This window comes from Trachemys scripta, chromosome 1 (genome assembly GCF_013100865.1).
Source record: "Trachemys scripta elegans isolate TJP31775 chromosome 1, CAS_Tse_1.0, whole genome shotgun sequence".
In the NCBI taxonomy this organism is placed as follows: Eukaryota; Metazoa; Chordata; order Testudines; family Emydidae; genus Trachemys; species Trachemys scripta.
In genome coordinates this window covers 330,533,088-330,558,049 of record NC_048298.1, presented here as the reverse complement: position 1 = coordinate 330,558,049, position 24,962 = coordinate 330,533,088, and the positions used below count along the sequence as shown (strand labels likewise).

Genomic DNA, 24,962 nt, shown 5'->3' with positions numbered 1-24,962 from the left:
TTAGTAGACCATTAATTTTACTGAAATAAGAATGATCTACAAAGAGCAGCTATAACTAATGTTATGTACACTGTAGCAGTGATTATGCCACCTGGTATCTTCTGGTATTCCACAGTAAGCAAGTCATCCAGAGAGGGAAGAACCAGTTTAAAGAAAAATTCTCCTCAATACTGTATATGAAATAATTATAAGTGGCATAAATTCTAACCAGAAATTTAAGAGGGAAATGGTTGTGATTGAAGCAGGTTCTCAGGTTGACTTCAGAAGAACAGATGGGTCTCAACCAGTTGCTCGAGGGACCTGAACTGACCTGCCTGCACTGCCGGGGAGGGATGCATGACTGTTCTTGCAGCTTCCCTTCCCTTCCCATCAGAAGCCGTTTTTCTGCGAGGAACATGAATTCTGTGCATGTGCAGTGGCGCAGAATTCTCCCAGGAGTAGAATATGGAGAGGAGAGTTTATCTGGCAGAAAAGTGTAACAAATCAGAGTGCACGATAGAGTGGGATGAAAGGCAGCTTCAGATCTGTTCAATGTCCTTGGCAACCAGAATCTCCTAAACCCAGGATAAGTCATGGTGAAGGTAGCTCTACCCTTAGTACAGTGCATCTATACTGGGGGGTTGCATCAGTGTTGTTACAATAGTGCAAAAATCCCATATGTAGACAAGACTTAAAATGGGTTCAAAGAAAACATCTCCTTTAAGGGATGCACTTAATTAATACCCCTCCCACCCCCATCCCTCCCAAAAAACACAAATGAGAACTGCCCAAGAAGAGCCCAGAGCAACTAAATGAATCTTCCAAAGAAAATGATTGAAGGCTGCAACACAAGCCTGGATTGTGAGATACAAAAGTCTAAGTTTATTAAACAATTTTGTTAATGTTTATTACAAAGACACAAAACAAGTCTCATCTGTGGGACTTCACCCTAGCCTCTCCCCTACCCAAACTCTGTCAGTAAAAAAATGACAGACAAAAGACCTGAATAGATAAAGCTAGTTACTTGGAGGGCTAAACATTTAGTTAGTTTTGTTTTGCATCCTCAGCTGACCTTATTTTTCTTTACTAAACTCCTGTTTCTATCAGACATGGCTGATTCAGGGGATAAACAGATATAAAAATATGGACAAATTCTAGGACAACCTAGAATTCTGTTCTAATTACAATTTTGTTTCTTAATTCCTAGAATTCCCAAAAAGGCTTTCTAGAAACGAGCCATGATTAGCCCCATTCAAGCATTAGATAACAGGTGTTATTGTTTTTATCTTTTAAATAAAAACCCCATGGTGGTCACAAAAATGTCAAACTCTGTTTTAAGCACATCTATAAAAGCATTTACAGACGTAGATGTTCATGCTTAGGTCATTAATAGAGAAGTTATTAAAGAGGTTAATTCCCAATAGTCACTGCAATGCCTTCAGTTTTACAGCTTATTCTGGAAGTGCCACAAGAGGAATCTGAAAGATACAAGACACAGGATTAGATAATTGGCGTTAATGAAGTTATTAATCTTTACAAAGAAGTCTCCGAACAGCTGCTAGCAACAGCAGGGGATAACTATTCACTCAACACATCCCGGCCTGATTTGCAGAAGGGTTGGGCACCTGCAGCTCACACAGACTTCAGTGGGAGTTCAGAGTGATCAGCTGGTCTGAAAAAATCAGGCCCTATATGCTTACTACCGCTTTAAAAATCAACATCACCAAATGCGTGTATGGGAAGGCAACAACAACTGCCAGTTTAATATATACAAAATTGTTTGGACAAAATGTGAACTTTTGTAAGTGGCATAAATAAAAAAGTGCTCTTGACAAGACTAAGTACCAATTTCACACTTTTATCATCAACACGTCTCCAAGAGCTTCGTCAGGCAATTGTCACATCTCATTTGTGTAATGAACAGGGACATGCGACATTAGTGTCACTTCAGAGGCATGGTGGTTCATTGCTTTCTAAAGGATCACTGGGACGTGATGTTCCTGCAGATTGTTTGTTCAGTCTGCTTGCAATGTTAATGAAACTAAAAAGAATTAAATCTAAAATGATTTGCTCCATAGCGTACTATGAAAATCTCAATAAACTTCCTCTATTACAGTAACCCACATGCCACAAACTTGTTAGCATGGTGATTAGCAGAGACAAAGAGCTGTTTGTTCTTCCCATGAATTCTGTGATTACTTGAGAGTTACTTTATAATTTCTTGTGTTTTGAACTTGGTTAAAATTACATCAACAAACCAACCGGGTGACCCATTCATTACAGGGCTTTTCATACCCAAAGCTCTCAACTGCTTTATGAAGTGACGTAATACTTAGCACTACATACACAGATCACTTTATCCACCACTGATCTGGAGCTGCTGATTAACTGCACAGCAACAGAGTTTAGGACAGGAAGCAAAGAATAGCGTAACCAATTAACTCTGGCAACACAATGTTCTGTAACAACATACTGGGGCATGTACAGTACCGCCAACCGAAGATATTGTAACAATGTGCTTTGCCAGCAAAAGAATTACCAATACACAAGGCGTCTCATTTTAGGTTTTAACTGATAAACATCAATAAAACATCTGGATACAAAAAAATTAAATCAGTGTTACCCAACAAAGACCAGAAGGTTACCCAATCTGTGTTGACTTCACCCCCTTCCCAGTGCAGTTTGTTTATACAGTCCCTACTCCCGGTCTTATACCTAAGGGCTAGTCTTCACAGAGCAGTAATGCAGACTATGGGTGGGTGGGTGTGTGATTTCTAAAGCACTGTATTGCACATTAATTGGTCCACGTAAACTAAAAGCTCCCTAGGGCACTTTCACGTAATATTGTTTCAAATAGCACTATGGGAGTATACAAAGGGAAAGCCCTGACACCGTCCCCCCGCCCGATTTTTGGTCATCTAAACAGAACTTTACCACACACCCCCCCCCCCCCCCCCCCAAAAAAAACCAACACACACCAACCCATAAGCCCTACAATACCACTTCCTAGGCGCCCTTAGATGCCTCCAATTCTACTGCTAACCCAGCCTGACCCAGCTCAGTTTACAATGTGACCATTTGGTGGTAATGTTACTACAGAAAGTAGCATGGTTGCAGTGATATTTCCACAAAGGAAACCTGCCTTTAGATTCTTAATCCATAGACTGATAGCCCTTGGAGGGAAAACACAGCTCTAAGAACACCATCTTTATGGTAACAAGAGCGGACCTCTTCAAGGTGTAGATTCCCTGGGTATCCCTGATACAGAGCGAGGAATCTGGACATAAATGGAAGAGTAACTAGAATCTTGATTGTACCCATAATAGTTCCTCTTTGAACCACTCAGTGTTTCAGGATGGTGGCAGGGCCCGGTTACATACCTCTGAGTGGCAAAGAGTAAGGGAGGCAGAGCCCGAGTCCCTACAGCAAAGGAGAAGGAGAATGAAAACTTACTTGAGGGCCAAACCTCCCAGGATCAGTATGTGACCAGGGGGCCATTCAAAAGCCCCCAGATAGTAGGAAGTGCTGATTCAGATGTGCAAGGAGCAGCACACAGGAAGAATGAGTAGTGGCAGGGAGAGGAGGGTGGGAAAGCCACACATGTACTGAGGTCCCCACACCAGCACCCCATAGCGATTCCCAGCCTCCTCTCGGGACAGCTGCCTGCCTGCCTCCTACACTTACTAACAATTATTTCTGATTCATTTTCACGTGTCCTTTTTCAGCCACTAACTTTCTATTACTTTGTTGTTCCCCTCCTTTTCCCCCACTCCCCACAGGGTGACACGTTGCTTGGAGTGACGTTGTCTAATGGTGGCTTCTTGAGGCTCTTACTTCTGGGCTGAGCAAGCCAGAGATGCTAAAGCCTATGCACTGCTGCCAGCACCTGTAAGCTGCTCCTATGGCTGGCTACCTCAATGGCTGCTGCAGAGGCTGGAAGGCAGGCAACTCTGCATTGGGTTTGTACAGCTCCGTGAGAGTCTGTATGTCAGAAGTCAATTCCTCTCATCTGCGCCCAGATTAAACTGTTGCCCACCCCACCCCCAGCTGGGAAACACTGGCAACGTTGTTATCCCACTAACCTTGAACAGACAGGAAGGGTGACATTACAGAAGTGGGGACATAACAGACTTATTTCTAGACCTGCTCCAAAGCTGAAAGCGTTCAATGACACCCCCACTAAGAAAGAATTCCTGTCCCACCTACAGTAAAATAAGAGATGGACTTGCCACAGAGTTCTGCCCCCTTGAACAGTCTGGCAAATCTTGCATGCTAAGGGGGGGAAACAACAGAGACCAGGGACAATAACTTCCCAGCAATGGACCCAGTATTTGTGTAGCTTCCAAGAGACTTCACGAGATCAGACAATTCACGTGACCGCAGGATCTAGATCTACCAACAGCCTAATCTACCTTTCCTTGAAGTGTGTAAGGTCAGTGCCTGACTAAGAAGGTAATTTAACCTGATCTGGCTGTTCATTTTACAGTTTAACTCCTTTCCATAGTTTTGATAAACTCTTCATTTATTTTTTAAAATTTGCTAGATTTCTTCTTTTACTAGAAGATACAATCCCGTGTTTATTCACGGGACTCTCAATGGTTTCCAAAGTAATTTAACATAGGGACTTATGGACAATTCTCAATTCATCAAACTACAAAAGCATACGGCTCTGCAGGACTGAAGAGCCTCACAATGAAGGTAGAAAAAAATAACTGAAGTTTTAAGCTTACAGCAGCATACATCCTCCTCAGTGATCAACTTCTGCATCTTCAAACTGCCCTGCAACCACTGGTGCTGTGTCCACCTCCATCCCATCTGAAAACAAAGCCAAGGCAATGAAATACTGCAGCACTCACAAGCTGAACACACTGTGACATAAAGTCAGTGCCCTCTGCTGGCGAGAGATTAGTGATGCAGGAGATACTAATATTGTGTTGACAGTATTCTAGGCAAGTTGAAAACACAGCAACTCCCCAGACCTATTTCACGTACTCTTAGCAATACCCCTTTTTAAAATGTCAGTCAGACAATACTAAGTCACTAAATTGCACATTATAAAGAGATGCAAGGTTGTTAAGCTCCAATTTCTATTACTCTCCGAAGAAATTTTTTTTCTAAAAAGCAAGAACCCTTATTTGGTTCACAGATTTGAACATTAGACCCCTGCAATTGAGATGAAGGCATGATTAGAAAGCATAACATTGTAGGTGTATATGAAGTAGGTTAGTCTCAAATAAAATGAATCTAAAGCCTGTTCTAAGAACGTCTGACCACACTCGTTAGTCTCCCATGTAAAGCCATCGTGTTGAGCAAAGTCAGGATTAGTCACTTTAGCTGCAGTGTCAAGAAATCTCAAAAAAATTCAGAAGATCAGCAGCCAAGGATCTATCACTGAACTAACCAACCCACTCTTCAAGAACAGAGCAACAGCCAACAAGATCCAGGAAGGCTACTAAGCTTGCTAAGAGTAGGTCCAAGCTGTGCCATACACGGTCCATTTTATTTCCAACATCCAGAACTTTGGGTTCAAAATCCAGACTGAACTTTGAGATGAAGGGAGAGTTCACAAGAACAAATGAGATCATATAAAAACATGTTTATACAAATGTAATTTAATCCACAAACTTGTGGAACACACACTAAGTTAACCTATGGAAAAATAAAGAAAATGCTAAACGTTAACACTCAGCTGTCAATTACTGCAACATATCACATATACCTCGTTACCATCCTGCTTTGCTCGGCTAGAGAAAGGATGGGCTAAAGACAAACTTTCACAGACTGGTTTAAAAGGTAATCTTCGTTACATAGGTTCAATAAATATTTAGAAACTCTAAAAATCTTACCTGAACTGGTGCAAGCCTATATTCAGACACACACACTGCACATTTCTGACCCAGGGAAAAGCAAGAGGTACTACCCTTTAAAGATTAAATGGCCAACATTTTAATAGCCCACTGCTTTTTCCCCATGTTTTCTAATATTTGTCTCCAGATTGCTATGGTTGCATTCACAAAGCGTGTAACAGTGATCGAACTACAAAATAGGTATTTTAAATGATAATGGAAATACTTACACACCAATGTAATTTTTCAAATCATGTTATTACTCACCATTTATACCGTAAAACCGGCTTCTTTTTCCCAACACACGCAGAAGTTTATGATATTATTGCTCACAAGCCAATTTCACCATTGCTCCTGCCACATAAAGAAGCATGCAGCAAGGGTCAAGAAACATTACTATACGTAGTTTGGGGGAAAGGGGCATGTCTCACCTTCAAACTCTCTCACTGAATCTTCTGTTCGCACTCCAGCCATGTTGTACTGGCTGCTGACAGACTGAGCTAACATGCCCTCTAATCTCTCCAAAGTGGCTTGACCCTCTGCAGTTAAGTGTGACAACCCTTCTTCATATGTGTAGAAGGAAGGGATATCGCCTTGTCCTTGTTCTGCAAAGACAAATTTGCATTTAGCAGATATGAAGTTATAAACACAGCAAGTGCCTACAAGATACTAAACCACTTTAAAAAGATATTTCCAGATGGGGTCAGGTAACACGTACTTATTAACCAGGTAGGCTATTTTTAAACCAATAGTAAGAGCCAAACTGAAAAGGATTCACTAGCACTGACTACACAGCAGGATCTTTTGACAAGAATAGACAATTTAGAAAGAAATCCATACACTATCTAAAATGCTTTTAAAAGAACTCTCTAACGAACAGCATTTTGCAATTTCATTTGCAGATCTCTAAGTGCTTCAATCAATGAGTTTCTCCTAAACGCTCCTGCAAGGCATTATAGCAGGTGACAGCCCTGCTAAGGTTCAGATCAGAGTTCTGTTTAAAGCCCAAATATTTTAAGTGCTCTAAATTCAATACAATTACTCAGATTGCCTTGAAATTTGCCCATGCCTCATGAGAGCACAGGTTTCCGTTAGTAGACCAAATCTGTGGCCATTTCACCAAGGGGTTCCCTAGATACAGGTCCCTCCCAAAATAACAGCCTTTTAAGTTGACAGATTCTGGCAAATGATTTGTGCTTACAGATAGAGATCAAACAAGGGTGCAGATCCTTACACCAGGATCTCAGACAATCAAGGGTTACCCTGGCAACTACCAGCCCATTGGAGGAAAATCAAATTAAAACTTTATTTGACAAAGATTTTGCTACTGTATTGTAGAACATCAAAACCATCTCATGCTAAATGAGATGCTAATGAAATTATTGAGCATTGGGCAGAAACTAGAAAAGGCTGGACGGCAGATTGCTAAAATCTGTCTGTCGGGGTTTCTTTTTAATTTTGGGGAAAATGTATTTTTGCAAAAAAAGAATTAGATATGCAAATGCTTGATGGCAAGGTATCCGCATTTTAGGGGGTGGTGAAGTTGAAGGATTAGGGGTGAGAAGGGTCTGACCCCCCTCTTTCAGCTCCCCGCATGGGAGCCAGGTTCTGCAGGGGGCTTGCCTTATTGGGAGGGGTCCTGAGCTCCTGCTGCCTACCCCCTCAATGTGAGCTGGGATCTGGGCCTCCCTGCATCCCAGAGTTGTGTGTGCTCCACTCCTTTCTCCCCTGTTTTGTGCCAGTATTTGGGGCATCTCAGCACATCTATGAAGGTCTAACCCCCACACACCCTGCCCCATGTGAGCTGGGATCTGAGGAAGTCCTGCCTCTCTGGGTGGAGCTTAGAATGGGCATGCTCAGAACAGGCACTAAGAAGACACTGCTGAGACTGGCGTGAAGAGCTGGGAATAGGTATGCCCGATGTATCAAAAACTTTCCAGCACTAGGGAATGGGGAAAAGAACACCCACAGACATGAATGGAGCAGTTCACAAGTCTCAGAGCTATTGTTTCAGGCTGTATTCAACTTCATGGAGTATTAGGCTGAGAACATCTCATGGGGGCTATTAACACTGCCCTGAGCCTGCTACTTGGGCAGAAATCTGAGAATGAAGATTTTTCCCAAATGTTCACTAAGTTTGTCTTAAATTATTATTTTGGAAAATGTAATCTGAGTACACCAGAATATTCAGAAGACACTGAAACCATATTTGAAAAGAAAATAAATTATACACGCAAATGCTCACTGGGAGGGGAGTGGTAATTAGGGGTGCAAAAGTAGTTGGCAATATGTGAAGTGACGTTTGGGTCTGCAGCAAGGGCAGAAGATAAATGGGAATGGGTGGTAGAGGAGGGAAGAAAGCTTGGGGGACTCATCTCAGACGGAAAGGGTCAGAACATAAGAATGGTCATACTGGGTCAGACCAATGGTCCATTTAGCCCAGTATCCTGTCTGCCGACAGTGGCCAGTACCAGGTGCCCCAGAGGGAATGAACAGAACTGGTAATCATCAAGTGATCCATTCCGTGTCTCGCATTCCCAGCCTCTGGCAAACAGAGGCTAGGGACACCATCCCTGCCCATCCTGGCTAATAGCCATTGATGGACCTATCCTCCATAAATCTATCTAGGTATTAACTGGAGTGGGAGGAGAGAAGATGGGACAGGATGGACAAATCATGCCAAACGAATCCAATTTCCTTCTTTGACAGGGTTTACTGGCCTAGCAGATGGGGGAAAGCAGTAGACATGATATATCTTGATTTTAGTAAAGCTTAAGCACAGTAGGGAAAAATGGTCTAGATGAATTTACTATAAGGTAGGTGTAAAACTGGTTGAAAGACCATACTCAGAGAGTAATCATCAATGGTTCACTGGCAAACTGGGAAGGTGTATCTAGTGTGGTAGTGCAGGGGTCAATCTTGGGTCTGGTACTATTCAATATTTTTATTAGAGACTTGGATAACAGAGTGCAGGGTATGCCTATAAAATCTGGATGACTCCAAGGTGGGAGGGGTTGCAAGCAGTTTGGAGGACAAGATTAAAATTCAGAACCACCATGAAAAAACTGGAGACTTGGTCTGACTTCAACAAGATGAAATTCAATAAAAGATAAGTGCAAAGTACTTCACTTAGGAAGGAAAAAATCAAATGCACAACTACAAAATGAGGAATAACTGGCTAGGGGGTAGTACCACTGAAAAGGATCTGGTGTTTACAGGGGATCACAAATTGAATAGGAGTTATCAGTGTGATGCAGTTGCAAAAAAGGCTAATTATCATTCTGTGGTGTATTAACAGGAGTGTCATATGTAAGAAACGGGAGGTAACTGTCTTGCTCTACTCAACACTGGTGAGACCCCAGCTGGAGTACAGTGTCCAATTCTGGGCACCATGCTTTAGGAAACGTGGACAAAGTGGAGAGAGTCCAGAGGTGAGCAACAAAAATGATAAAAGGTTTAGAAAACCTGACCTGTGAGGAAAGGTTAAAAAAAATAGGCATGTTTAGTTTTGAAAAAAGACTGAGGGGCGACTTCATAACAGTTTTCAAATATATTAAAGGCTGTTATAAACAGGATAGTGATCAATTGTTCTCCGTGTCCACTGAAGATAGAACAAGTAATGGGCTTAATCTGCAGCGAGAGAGATTTAGGTTAGACACTAGGAAAAACTTTCTAACTATAAGGGTAGTTAAACTCTGGAATAGGCTTCCAAGGGAGGTTGTGGAATCCCCCATCAGTAGAGGTTTTTAAGAACAGGTTGGACAAACACCGTCAAGAATGGTGTAAATTTACTTGGTCCTGCCTCAGCACGGGGGATGGACTTGATGATTTCTCTAGGTCCCTTCCAACCTTACATTTCCATGATTCTATGTAGGGTAGCAGAAATTGGGAGTTCAAGTGGGAGCTCATATCAGCAGAGTTCTCCTCTTCCATGCAGGTGTGTGTGCTGGGATCTACCCTACCCCTACCCCTGTGCAGGGGTTTGAGACTTTCCTTGCCTACTACGTATTCTGGAACCTGGGACACCCTGTTCCTCTTAGGATGTCTCCATGTGAACTGGCGTTTGGTGTGGAGGGAATGAAGATAACATTAAATTAGAATCCAGAAAATGAATAGTGAAGAATCACATGAAAAGACCACTGGACGGGACTATCCCTAGCTCTGTCATTGGCTTGCTAAGTGACCTTGGGCAAGTCACTTCATCTCGTTGTGCCTAAGTTTCCCAACTGTAAAATAGGGATAAGGATGTGAAGCTGTTTGAGATCTACTGATGAAAGGCACTGCATAAAAGCTAGGTCTTTTGATTATTACCTAGCCACAGCTGCATACAAACTGCGAACCTTGGTGAGAACTACAATTGCCTAAATAACCACTAATGCTTACCAACAAATATTTCTTTATTTAAAAAACTAGGATGACAAAAAATTAATTAGCACAGAATTAAGGCTGCCAGTGACAGCTCGTGCCCCTTCTGAAAACTGAGTTCAGCAAAACTCAAACTTCTGAAAACCAGGAAAGAGAGAGTTAAGGTAATTGCCCAGGCTACCTTAACTCTGTCCTGTCCTCTTTCAGCGATGCCCCAATACACCCAGAACACACTCTGCCTTCTCACCGTAATGGACAAGTGTTACCTGCGCTTGCCCTACGCTCAAACACGGAGCCTACTCCCCTGACAGAATACCACGCCTGTCACATTTAATAACTACTTCATACCCTTTTATAACCCCTTCCCACTCACTCATGGAATACCATCTCCACCTACACTTTCCCTTACCCCTCATTAAATCCAGACTGTTCTCAGACCCCACCTCACTACTGACAATACCCAGGGCAAAAAGACCCCAGTGCCCTATTGCTAACACAACACAACTGCACTGAAACAATGCAGACTGGAACCTCAAGGTACATACTCACCTCTTTCCTGTGACCCCACACATAGGAGGGCTCAGACCCAGATCTCCTCATATCACAATCACTGCTCTTCCTATCTGCTTTGACTTATTCCTCCCCCATTCAATACAATTACACCTAACACAGTAAGTGCATATAATTCCCAGGGACTACAGCCAGTTCCAGGGTAGCAGAGTTAAGTTGTGTGGGCATTTACCTTAACGCTGTATGTCCTTGTTTTCAGAGGTTTGAGTTTTGCTGAACTCAGCATTTGGGAAGGGGACAAGCTGGGCAACCATAACCCTGTGTTAACAAAGTCTTTTGCCATTTAATTGTATTTTACATACAAAATCTGTTAAGAACAGTGAGGTTGCAAAGTCAAACACTCAACATTTAGGAAATCCCAGAACCAGGTGGCCTGTGCAACCGTAATTCAGCCCCTTGTACATTTGGATTCTAGTACAATATTTAATTACATGACCACATACTATCTCCCCTCACAAGATGCACAGGATTGACGGTGTTCAGGGAACGAATCAGAGTTGTGTACTGAAGGAGGCTGTGGTCTGTAGGGGCCCCGCCTCCTTTGTTGCAGAAGTTGGAAGATGTGTAGTGAATGAGGCAGGGGGATTTCAGGAAGAGAGGGGATGGTCTCATGGTTAAGGCCGTTGAATCCTGTCCTGGAGAATTGGATTTTATCCCAGTTTTTGCCACAAAGTTCCTATGTGACCCAGGGAGAGTCACTTAAACCAAGCTTATAATAAACTTCAGATTGCTAGAAACTTTACAAAATAGTTAGGAATACTTCTTCCCGGTTTACAGAGGAGGAAACAGAAGTCAACTGTCCAAGGTCTCCAGGAAAACTGGCATAGTGGAGAACAGAACCTACCTTTCCTAATTCTAAAACCACACACAAACTCCCTGAAAGTTCCCTTTATTATTATTTCTGGACCAGACTTCAATTGGCATAATTTACATGCTTAAAATAAAGCATTTGCTCAAGTGCTTTGCTAAATCAGGGCCTTTTACCACAGACTCTTCCACAACATGGCTGGAACCACCTAGCAGTTATTGCCAAGTAGAATCCCATCCCCTAGTAAAGCAAGTTGCAGGTCATACCTCTGGAAGCAGGAGGAGCCTGAATCAGAGGGGAGCTGCTAGACAGGTCAAGTAGAGAAGGCTAGTGTGGTGCTATCAAGGGACTCAGAGGGTGTGTAAACTAACAGTCCACTACACTGTGTTAAACAAAGTGATCAAGCCATAGGATAGGTGCTGAAATCACATTAGCTTGTTGACTGGGAAGGGGGAAGGCTGCTGTCAGTTAATGTCTTGATGCTTTGGAGAATACAAACAAGGCTGTGGTAGGATTTTTGCTGAACTCCAACTAACACTCTGTAGTCTGATTAGTGATTTTCTGCTCATTTCTGAGCTTCTATGCCCCAAAACTACAATATAAAACATTATTTAAACGTAGATGATACCAGTAACAGCCAAGGAACGTCTTTTAAAAATACACACGCACAATAGATACAACGCTTAACCTGAGAATAGCTTTCTAGGAGAGGCTCCAGGTACACGAAAGTTGGTAGGTATTTAAATGGTAGCATATCACTAACCATGGGCCTCCACGTCATACTCCTCTCCTTCGTAATCATTGTCTGAATCTTCATCTTCAGGGTCTGGGTGTAGGGCTTGGCATTCACACATTGCTGAAAACATAGCTTCCACTGTAAAAACAAACCACACAGAATTCTCCCATTGGTGAATGCACAAAACAGCTCTAGAGAGAGACTCCAAGGCCAGAAGGGACCATTGTGATCATGTAGTCTGACCTGTGTAACACTGTGGAAGCAGAGAAAGAACTGACAGGAAGGGGATGCAATGCATGACAGTTTCATTAGCAAGAGTTAGGCTAACTGTAACCCTAATAACGCGAGATTTGTAGAAGCGAGGAATGTGTGAGGCGAGTGGGAAAGAACTGTGTGAGAAGTTGTTGCGACCTTGTGTAGATAATATGGAATGTAGACTAAGAGTCTACATTAGTGAGCAAAACAAGATATCAGAATGACCTACGTATAAACAAAATGCAGCTGTTGCTCATTATTGTCTGAAACAAAAGGTATAAATGCTTGCTGTAATTGTTTACCTGTTGAGAGACCTGTTTAGTTCTCTCCCTCTATGCAATTGATAAGAGAGATAATAAAGTATCTGATTTGCTGTACCCAAACAAAAAGTGAGAACTCTGTTATTCTCCGACAATCTGGGGGCTCGTCCAGGATGGCAACGCCCGCAGAGGTAAAGGCAGCTGCTACGGATCATTCCCCTTTGAACCCCATGGCGCCACAATAGAGGTAAGAGATCTTTTGATATCTCTATTGGGGTGTCGGAGGAGGACTGTCCATGGGGCCGTCTGTCCCTGTTGGGCTCACGCCATCCGAACGTATTGACTGTGCAGCAAGGTCAGATGCAGAGCGGCTTAGGGGAATTGTTTGCTGCCCCCTGTATGCATATGCGAGGTGCATAGGTACGCACCGGAGCTGAGGGGTTGTTACCGCCTCGAGTGATGCATCGAGGTACGTGGGAATAGTACCTGGAATAGAGAGGGGTGTGTGTGTGTGTGTGTGTGAGTGTGTGTGAGTGTGAGTGTGAGTGAGACCGGAAGACGCCCAGAGTACTCTGCGAAGTCTTTTGGCTTGTGATCAGAACTACTCTAACGCAAGCCCGGTAACTAGAGAATCTTTTAGGAGATCCGACCCACGGTGGGCTAACAGAAAAAGAGAAAGTTAATCTGCGTTCAAGGTCAAAGATCAATGCAGACCAGGCTAAGCACAAAGAAAAACTGCTTTCGGCCCCAGCTGGCTGTGAAAAAATATAGACATAGTCAAACCAAAAGCAATACAAGTTACAGTGCTGAGATTACATTTGCAAAGCTTAACTGTCCAGTGAGATCCAACAGTCTGCCTTTGCAACCCTGGAGCCGGCGTGGTTTGGGGACGCTGAAGAAGCCACAGGCAATCGGCCTGGACTGGAATCACTGAAAAGACACCCAGGAGACCTCAGGGCATAAAAGAACTGCCCTCCCAAGAGAGGAAGCAAGTTGGAAATTGTACCGAGTGGACTCCTCAAAAGTGGGTGTGCTTGTCCTGGTTTGTTGCTCCAAAGCTCTGTAATAAAGTTATTTTACTGGAAGGGTGTACATGGCATACACTGAATAATAAGACTAATGTACTGTATAATGGCAATGTGTACGTGTTCATTGTTGGGAAAAGGTGTATTAGTGAAGAGTGGACGTTTCCTGTGTAGGTTAAAAGAAGCGGAGAAGGAAAAAGAACAGAACGAGTTAACTGAAAAAAAAATAACTAGCAAGCTCCGTCCAAAGATAAGATGCTGGCCCCATCCAAGGGCACTGCCCACAGCTAAGACTTGGTTGACAGCCAAGCAAAGGGGGGCCTGAATGTGCCCAAGCAACTATGAGATCTGCAAAACACTGCCAGGTATTAATGAAATGTGTTTAGGTTTCTTTTCTCACAGATAAAAGAAGTGCTACCCTAGCAGCCCTGCCATTCATTGAAACAAGGAGACTGAGTCTAAGTAAAGTCCATCAACGAAAAACTGCTTTGGCTCCACACTGGAAAGGCCCTTTCCAAGTCTTGTTAACCACCAACACCGCTGTGAAGTGCCAAGGACTACCTGCCTGGACCCATGCTTCTCACTGTAAAAAGACCCCTCCACCTCAGGAGGACTCTCCGACTGATGATAAGCCTATTTCTCCTTCTAGCTCTGCTGTGCCTTCTGGACAGCAGGAAAAAGAAAAAAAAGACAAGGTGAAGTGCTAGTAACCTCTCCCTTGTCCACTGACAGACCTACTGTGCCTTTGGGTTTTTCTAGAAGAAGCAAAACCATTACAGGGTGATGTGCTAGTAACCTCTCCCCTGTATGATGCTAAACCACACTGTTTCAGGAAAAGAGAAGAAGGAACACTTGCTTCACTGAAACCACAAAGTCCAGGGATTCCTGACTACAAGAGATATTAAGACCTGACCCTGGTGAAGAAACTTGTGGGACCCATGCTTGGGAACATGGTATTGACTGGATTTTGGGGTTTATTCTACAGGCTGCACCCTGTGTTTTGGATAAGTCCTTCAGCATGTATTGCCCTCCCTAATTGGATTTTAAATGATAAGTACCAAAGGCACCTTGTTGCCATTGCCCCCGCCATCTCCTCCATTATACTATTACCCCTGTAACACATCCAAATACAGACAATGTCATATATTTGATAAAACCAATGACGAAGGCCTTCACACTTTAGTGATTTATTTAAATATTGTTTGAAAAAAAAATATTTTTAAGGTTCAGGATATCCCATATAAGCGAACAATTGAATGGATCAGTGGAGATAAAAGTATATGATATCACTACCAGTGAACCCCAAGAATCTGTAATTGCAATTGATGGGTTCTATAGCGGATGTTCCTGGAATTTGCACTGTGTTAAATGAGAGAGACCCTTATTGTTATTTGGTCACCCAATTAGTGAACAATTAAACGAATACCCAGAGTTTGTTTTGCCACTGGAAATTTTACCTGCATAGAAATTATTCCAGTGACTAATAATGTGACCTGTACCTTATTGCAATACACCCCTTCTTATGCCATTAATATCAATGCCTCCTGGAAATACATAAAGGTGTTCAACCAACAGATGTGGTATAGTACTACACCAAAGAGAGACGTATTAGGATATCAATGGACTGTGATTAACACTACACTAGGGACTGTTAAATTTTCATTGCCCTTATCCAGTTTCCAGATTACCTCTACATACCCATATTGCTCACAGGGGGCTGCCATTAGATTAGCACAACAGAGGGCTTGGGTTATTTCTTCTAGAAAGAAGAGAGACTTGGCCGGATCCCTATGGGATGGGGCCAATAGTGCAGCAGCAGTTTGGAATATTTTTAAGAACCAAGAACATGATGAGAAATTGGGACAACTAGAGAAGGCCATTGGCTTTGTTTCTGGAGCACAACTAACCCAGGTACAGGCTGGAGTTGGTGAGTTACATGTTATCTCCGCCCCTAGTTGTATGACCCAGAAGTTGCTGACAGAGATGGTATTGAATATCACTGAGGCTAGGAAGGCATTGCAGTGGGATCTAGCATGTTCAGAAATTCAGGATTTCCTGAATGACCAGCTAATGGCCATTCGGAATGATCTAGAGCATCAGGCTTGGCTCACTGCCCTTACAGACACATCAGGAGTACCATCTGATCTGTGGCCACGGAGACATACTTGGAGACTTTCTGGGTGGAAGTGCAGACGTTCTCAGTGCTCCTTCCAAGCATATGGACTGGTTGGGGGAGGGTGTGGGCTCCCACATACCGAATCCTGCCGGGTTCATGGGGAGGATGCATGTGGGATTGGGTAATTCACCGAGACATCTGGGAAATTAGACTTCCTGGTATGCCCAATTGATTTCTAGTCAGTGCTCCTGGGATTACATCTGACATTTGAATGGGGTTAGGGAGTCAATGGACGTTAGAACCCCCACAGCTTCAGTGTATCCGTAAACTGAAGCCAGGAGCAGTTGTTACTCTTCATGACTACGTTTGCTGGAAGGGTAGGGGACAAGGAACTACCCTAACAGGACACTTACTTTTTTCAAGCTAATGATAGCTGTGTGTATGTTAAAGCCACCACATTGCAAAACATACATTTTAATCTCATTACCACTGCAGGCAATCATATTATTTACTGGCCTGCAGCTAGAATTCTGCAAGTAGTCCTTAGGTTCCAGATACCCTTTAATTGGACTAGTTTAGTACCTGATCGATTTCAAAATTTGCCTTTCAGACAGCTTATAGAGTATCCACCTTATGTACTAAGTATGATGTATTGTGTTATATGACTAAGATTGTACAACCACCCCATCGTATTATCGCTATGGGAATGTTATTGCTTGTGTTGTTGTTCGCTAGTGTAGGAGTATGTTATTGTTGTTGTAAAGGACGTAATAATAGTAATACCTTTCATGTCCATGCTCATCATGCATTGTCATTACATCCAATCAAAACCCCTAAGGTTGAAGCATCTGAAGTAGAATCTGAATTCCAAGACTTAATGCAAATAGAGATTTGAAAAATGTTTGTTGTACTAGTAGTACAAAAGGGGGGGGTTGTGGAAGCAGAGAAAGAACTGACAGGAAGGGGATGCAATGCATGACAGTTCATTAGCAAGAGTTAGGCTAACTGTAACCCTAATAACGCGAGATTTGTAGAAGCGAGGAATGTGTGAGGCGAGTGAGAAAGAACTGTGGGAGAAGTTGTAGATAATATGGAATGTAGACTAAGAGTCTACATTAGTGAGCAAAACAAGATATCAGAATGACCTGTGTATAAACAAAATGCAGCTGTTGCTCATTATTGTCTGTAACAAAAGGTATAAATGCTTGCTGTAATTGTTTACCTGTTGAGAGACCTGTTTAGCTCTCTCCCTCTATGCAATTGATAGAGAGATAATAAAGTATCTGATTTGCTGTACCCAAACAAAAAGTGAGAACTCTGTTATTCTCCGACAACATAGACCACAGAACTTCCCCAAAATAAATCCCAGAGCAGATATACATTAGTAGGGATGTGACAAAAATACTTGTTTTAATCAAAGGATGGATAGTAATATGGCAGCATACATGGCAGCATCCAGGAGTGGTGAAAGGGCAGAGTAACAAAACCCCTCCAGTCCAATACACCATGACAACACTCAGGAGGTTCTGGGGTGGGAGAGGAGATCAGAGAGAAGAAAATAGGAATTCTCCTTCATTAAAGCAGCCACTGAATTAAAATTAAAAGTTACACTATATTAAGATTACAAACTTGCAAGCAAATTAAGTTACTGCTTTTTAGATAATTCCTTTAATAGTCTCTAAGTCAGTTAAGTCATCACAGGATGAGAGATAAAAGTTCTGTCATGGATTAGAAACCATCTGAGACAAAACAGAGTAGGAATAAAAGGTCAGTTTTCAGCATGGTAAGACGTTAACAGCTGGATGCCCCAGGAACCCATGCTAGGACAGGGAGGTTAATATTTTTGAATGATCGGAAAGTGGACAGGCAGAGAACAACAACATTTGCATACAACAAAAAATTCTCTTTAGTCACGACTGAAGACGACCAAGGAATACCAGAGACACATAACAAAACTAGGAGAATAAGCATAATGTAAACCTTTTTTCCCCCCCTGCACTTATGCATTGCTGGGTTTAGACTCACTGTAAATACCCAAAAAGCCTAGGTTTCACCCCTACAGAAAATTTCATCCCAATTTGCAGTAGTCAAAAAAGAAAAAACAGTGTTGGTACATATAAGGAATGATAGAAAAATACTGAAATCACTTTCCATAGCTCAAGGGCTCTCATTCATCTGCAATAGTGTGTTCATATCTGGTCATCATATCTCAGAAGAGATAGAGGGGAACTAGAAGAGGTTCAGAAATGGGCAATGAAAGTTATTAGTGGTATGGAGAGACTGCCATAAGAGAGATTAAACTAACAGTAGTTAATGAACACATTTGCTACACAAGTAAAATGGCATTGCAGATGAATTAGGAGTTGCAGACATATAGTCTGGTTAGTCTCAGGCCTGGTCCCCACTAATCCCCCACTTCGGACTAAGGTACGCAAATTCAGCTACGTTATTAACGTAGCTGAATTTGAAGTACCTTAGTCCGAACTTACCGCGGGTCCAGACGCGGCAGGGAGGCTCCCCCGTCGATGCCGCATACTCCTCTCGCCGAGCTGGAGTACCGGCGTCGACGGTGAGCACTTCCGGGATCGATTTATCGTGTCTAAACCAGACGCGATAAATTGATCCCAGAACATCGATTGCCTGCCGCCGGACCCTCCGGTAAGTGTAGACGTACCCTCAGAAATATTATTCAGCAGATATAATCTGGGTTATTCTTAGAAATGTTATTCAGCTACAAACTGCAACTGTACTAGAATTTTCACCGAAAACTGGCTGCCCAACACATCCCAGCCTTAACTGAGATACTAAAACGACAATAAATTAAGCACAATGTACTTAAGGATACTTCTAGGAAGGCAGAAGTCCAGTAGTTACCAAAGGGTAGTGGGAGTCATGTCACTTGACCTCTCCGTACCTCAACTCCCCATATACGTCATGTCCCTACCTCAGAAGGGTATGGAGGCTTAACTCAGTGTTCGTAAAGAGCTTTGAATCTCTTAACAAAAAGAGCTATACCATTATCTTATTTCTTTACTTACAGGCTGATTTGTCGCTGGGTACAAATCTGAATTCTGCAATTGGTTCATCATCATCACTGTCTTCCTCCTCTTCCCCTTCAGCCATGGGAGTTTCTTTTGGCTCTGCCTCTAAGGAATTCAAGTGTTTAAAAGAAATCTAAATGTTTGCATTTCCCCAAATTCTGGCCCACTTGTTCTTTTAATGCACATACATATTACATATATAACGGAGTCAGGGACCTAGTTCCGAAATGCAGTGAAAATACCAGTGTCCCGTAATAGAACTAAAGTCACATAACGAACACAGGCAAAACATGGCTAAGGCCTTTGTCTGCGCTGCCTCTTAGAAATTTATAGGATGTAAACCACCATAATACCCTGGAATAGAGCTGTAATTGAGCCCCTTTGCCTTAGTTTTATCTGTAGTATAGGCAGGCCCAAATAAATGACTTCGTCCATGTCTATGCTGGGATCATAACTGTCTGAGCTATAACCATACTTACATATTTTTTGCAAGCAAGGTTCTAGCATAGTGTCCCCACTGAGCACAATGGGGCAAGGGTTTCTCTTCTAAATGCAGCCTATAGCATGGCTTTAAAACGATAATAGAAAAAGGCACTCATCTACATGGGGATGCTTGTTTTTACCAGTCTAGCAGCTTCCCTGACCAATGTGGATTGGGATTTTTTCTCCCCCTGTACTGTAGCATCAAGGGTTATAAGAGAAACCACAGTCCACTCTGGTCAAGGAAACTGACCTAGACTCTTCTTAAAAACAACTGTGTTCAGAACATTTCTGTTTTCAATTGTAAGAATGACAGTGTAAGTAATTACTTGATATGCCATGTTTATTTTATAGTGCTGTGATACAGTCCCCATGAAATCAATCAGCTTTTTGGATTGGCCCAGTTACGATAGAGTTAACCCATGTTCAGTTTCTGATCTCTCTGCTCCTTTTGCTAGGCAGGCACAGGTGGTGGAAATGGTGGGTAGGAAGCATGCTCAGCCTCCAAGAAGCAGGTATGGGTGGGTGCCTCATGACTTCTAGGAGTGAAGTCTCTGGATAACTAAGCAGCAGTGCTGAAAAACTCTACAGAGATTCATGTTATAGCAGCGGTTCTCAAACTGTGGGTCGGGACCCAAAGTGGGTCACAACCCTGTTTTAATGAGGTCGCAGGGCTGGTGTTAGACTTGCTGGGGCCGTGGGACGAAGCCCAAGCCCCACTTCCCAGGACCGAAGCCCGAGGGCTTCAGTTGTGGACGGCGGAGCTCAGGGTATAGGCCCCCCGCCGGGGGTGAAGCCTTTGGGTTTCGGTTTGGCCCCCCCGCCTGGGGCAGTAGGGCTTTGGCTTTGCCTCGCCCCCCTCACAGGGCAGCGGGGCTCAGGTTTCGGTCCCCCTCCTGCTGTTGTGTAATAATTTCTGTTTCAGAAGGGGGTCTCAGTGCAATAAGTTTGAAAACCCACGTGTTTGAGGCCTGCTGCATTTTTACATCTACTGAAATAAATACAATAAGGAAGATGGCTGTGACATGGAGCCTTGTATCTGGAAGGTTTAGCAAAGGGGTACAAACTAAGTCCACGTCCCAGGAACTACAGATTTTCTAAAGGAACGCAGAACAAGTCCGGCAAGGCATCCATTTCCACGAAGAGCATCTTGTACCACCAGAGCCCAGAAACTCTGCAATGTAGTAACGTCAAAACTCAAAACAAGTCAGCAGAGTGTCCACTGGCTGCCTCCAAAAATAAAGCATACAAGGAGACTTCCCAACACTTTGCAGGCTGACATCAGCAGGCACATCTTGCAATTGTGATGCCCAGCTGCCTGTTCTCAGTTATGTCAACCTCAAGCTCACCCTTCATAAAACACACAGATGCTCACAGGGACACACAAGTCACTTGAAGTGTGACAAAAGCTTCCAGAGAAAATACTATGGATCCTACCCAGCCATGCTACATAAAACATGGAAATTCCTGCAATAATTGAAGCAGTTTGGTTTTTTCCATGCAGCAGAAAGCAGCAACACTGTGTTGCAAACCAGGAATGGACTTGAAAACTAATTGTTCAGGTTTTCACAGGCTACAGAAGATTTACTGTAGCCTAAGTTTGCATAGAAAATTAGTCAGATTGATGTTACAACACAGGGGAATCTCTCCAGGTAGAAGCGGCTCTACGTTCCTATGTGGTAATGCCAAAACTAAGAGCTTACCTTTATTTATTCATTTTTTTTTTTTAATTCAAGAAGTTTATATACCATTTTTTCTCTAACCTAGATTCGCGCAACATTAGAAAAAGATACATTACAGAACTGGAATAAAAAAATATACATTGTCCATTTCTCCCTCACACACTATTTGAAGAAGGTTCAATGGAATGACTGTCTTTTTGTATTAACAAGCAATACGGTCCTTAAAATATACCTTAAACAGACATTTTAAAAGCTGGGACACTTAATTTAGCTACCAAACCATTCCTTTCCCTCCTAATTTGCTACGTGGACCTACTATTATGTTAGTGGGCTTCTTTCTTAAGGAAGCACTTAAAAAAAAAACACTTTAAAAGGAAATTTGCAAAAAATATTAACTGTGCACACACAGTTGCTTCTTTAAGATGCATAAAAGTAGCACAGAAGACTCCACCCAAAAACATTTTTTATAGGTGGAAATCCATATCTTGTCTAACCAGGAAGACTGTTAAATAGAGTATTTATTATTACAAGTAAAGTCATGACATCGGAATCTTTAACAGGCCGAAAGCTGAAGCAAGTGACTGGAAAGTGGGGAAAGGAGAGATTTTTAGTCAGCCTATTTAAAACTTATTTAACTGCAAAGACAAACTAAAAGTAAGTGCTAACAAAGGACAAGTATTGTGGAGAAAACATGTTTTTGTTAAAAAATCCAACACCTGCCCTTTCAGCAGAAGATCACCATATAAGAGCTCCAAAATCCCCAAAAGCACCCCCAGAAGGGCAGACTTCTCAAACATGGTATTTCTAAAAGGGTAAAAAAAAAAAAAGGCAGCAAACTTAACAGGCAGCAAACTTAACAAAAAAAAAAAAAACACATAAAACCAAACCTTTCAGGTCTCCTTTCTAGATCATGAAGAAACAAGAAAGGGCATAAGCCTAAGTTTGTTTAAAAAACTCTGTGGGACAGCTTTAAAGATTCAGTAATAAGCCTCATAACATGAACTGCTCTTACGCATATGCAAGAATTCTGAATGAAGGTTTCCAGTGTAATTTCAAATCACAGGCATGCAAACACCCATTCACTACACAGAGGAAGGGAGGGAGTAGAGTAAGGGGAAGCAGTGGAGAAAAGGGACATGAACACAAGTATCAAAGAAGCAGATAAGCAGATTTTTATTCTGTTTCAATAGGACCAAGAGAGCAGAAACAACTAAAAACTGAAGTTTAATAGGAATACTCTCCTGCTGTACATTTTAACAAGAGGCAGGATAGAAAATGTGAATAGTAAAAGTGACTAGAATATCAGTGCACAGTCAGGCTTCCAGGAAAGGCACAGCCTTTAAGAAAAGGAAAGTAACAAGGTAGAGTGTTTGAAATAAAAAATGTAAAAAGAGACAAGGCCTGAATTTTAAATCCCAATTTCCTCCCTGTTCATAATGGACAGTTCAAGTGACAAATTACCCCTACAGTGAGACAATTTTCATTTCAGTTGTTTACTGAGCTACAAGAGAAAGGAAGAAAAGTATGTAACAATACAGACATACCATACCTTCAAATTTGGCATTCACCATGACATACAAATGTTCCCATGGATAGGCATTTAGGTCCCTGGAGACAGCATGTAAACTTATGGTGGGATAGTCCAAGGAGAAGCCCAGTCCAGACTTATCTAACCATGACAGGCGACTGGAAAAAAATAAGTCAAAATTAAACAACTCCAAAAAAGTTCTGAGTCACGTGACTCAACCTTACAGATGAAGTTCAACAAATCAAAAACAGTAAAATCTATGCAAGAGATTCTGTAGGCAGCACTCATCCCACTTAGTACTGAACTAAGGCCCAAGAACTATGCTAACAGGTCCTTGTGTTTAAAATGAGACAACTTATGGTCAAAGATACTATAACACTTTTTACAAGAGATGGAGTGTGATTCCAAGTGCTCTGGACAAGTTTCATCTCTGATTAAGACATTCTGATAAATTCCTGCTGCAGTTTCAATTTTAAAACTGCATAATTCATTTTCTGTCCTTAAATTTTAGAATTGATATGTGCTGTTGATATGTTGCACCCCAGAGGTAGCTGCACTGATCCATGAGGATAGTTCAGGGGTAGGCAACCTATGGCACGCATGCCAAAGGCGGCATGTGAGCTCATTTTCAATGGCACTCACACTGCCCGGGTCCTGGCCTCCGGTCAGGGGGTCTCTGCATTTTAATTTAATTTTAAATGTAGCTTCTTAAACATTTTAAAAACCTTATTTACTTTACATACAATAGTTTAGTTATATATTATAGACCTATAGAAAGAGACCTTCTAAAAACGTTAAAATGTATTACTAGCACGCAAAACCTTAAATTAGAGTGAATAAATGAAGACTCGGCACACCACTTCTGAAAGGTTGCCGACCCCGGTATAATTTATACCTCAGTTTGTAAAGTGCTTTGTGATCTTTCAAAACAAAGAAATCACCACAAAATAAGATCTTCCTGAAGTTGTGGTGATAACAAATGCAACATTAATACAGCTTACATCAGTAAGTCTAAATGAGTTTCTATGGGACACCAGGAAGAAACAGGATTTGATGAGGTGAGGAATCACTTTCCTAATTATGATCAGCAAGCTGTTTCTTTCCTCAGTTTTAAGTGTTGACAGCTGTAAATGCACTGAGTGTGTACTTGGATCCAAAGCCTCATTGTATTCAGCAGCGCCTGGTTCTCCCACACTGTGGAACTCCAATAATGTAATCAGAGTGCATACTGGCTCATTCTATTCATTGCTCATAAATGGCTCTTGTAGAAGCCTCCCAACACACTATATGAGGAAGCAGGGAGAAATATTTGTATAAGCCTCAGACAAAAGTCTATTGAAAGCATAGTAAAGGGCGCAACTCAGCATTATACATGTTGACAGCACACGTCTTTGGCCTAGTCTACACTTAAAACTTAGCTTGGCCTAGCTACATTGCTCAGGACAGAGTGATGGCAGTACTTAGAGAATTTTTCACTTGACCAGAGCTCAAAGAGCCGGGATTACCTGGTTTATAACTTGGATTTCAGTACAGATAGCTATTTACTTAAGAAGGGTGTCTCTAAGCTCCCCAGGGCAGTTCTACAGCGCTGGGCATAGTCAGCAGTTAAATGAGGAACAGCAGTGCGTAGAAATGCAGAGGACCATCTCTCTCTGGACAAGAGCCCAGGAAGACCTGCCCGGCCTGATGGAGAGATAACATCCTGTGATAGCCTAGAGATGGGGGGACCGGGTGCAGACAGCCAGGCTGGAAGAGCTGCTCCACACTGCGCCTAGGCTGCAGGCAAAAGGCTCTCAGCCAGCAGTGGGCTTCAGGCACACAGGGAGCATCCCCAGAGCAGCCCTGGGCATCAGTGGGATTCCCACCACAGCCTCCATGCCAAACAAACTACTGCAGACATCTACTGCTCAGATAAACACCCAGACAAGGGAGAGCACTGAGCTCCGACTGTAGAAGTCTGAGAACGGAGCAGCCCCACTGCACAAGGGCCTGTTCCCGCCAACCCACCTGCCAGCCAGGTCTCCCCGCCAGAGCCTGCTCCCCACTCCCCTCCCAGGTCTCCTCGCCAGGGCCTGCTCCCCCCTACCTCCCCCCCCCCCCACCGCCTCCCCCCCCCCACCGGGGCCTCCCCCCCCCTACGTCCCCCTCCCGCCAGCCAGGTCTCCCCGCCAGGGCCTGCTCCCCCCTACGTCCCCCTCCCGCCAGCCAGGTCTCCCCGCCAGGGCCTGCTCCCCCCTACGTCCCCCTCCCGCCAGCCAGGTCTCCTCACCA

The 24,962-nt window shown here is 42.9% G+C and overlaps 1 protein-coding gene across 1 annotated transcript in view; it reads right to left on the bottom strand.

The window, feature by feature from the left end:
• Positions 1-836: 836 nt before the first annotated feature.
• CLNS1A (chloride nucleotide-sensitive channel 1A) overlaps positions 837-24,962 on the bottom strand; it is a 29,383-nt gene continuing 5,257 nt past the window's right edge. The window contains exons 2-7 of the mRNA XM_034759105.1: positions 22,713-22,849; positions 18,999-19,106; positions 12,332-12,442; positions 6,257-6,430; positions 4,710-4,794; positions 837-1,457 (exon numbers count right to left, since the gene is read on the bottom strand). Coding sequence (XP_034614996.1) covers positions 4,727-4,794; positions 6,257-6,430; positions 12,332-12,442; positions 18,999-19,106; positions 22,713-22,849 — 598 coding nt within the window. The 3' untranslated portion in view covers positions 837-1,457; positions 4,710-4,726. The remainder of the gene's footprint in view (positions 1,458-4,709; positions 4,795-6,256; positions 6,431-12,331; positions 12,443-18,998; positions 19,107-22,712; positions 22,850-24,962) is intronic.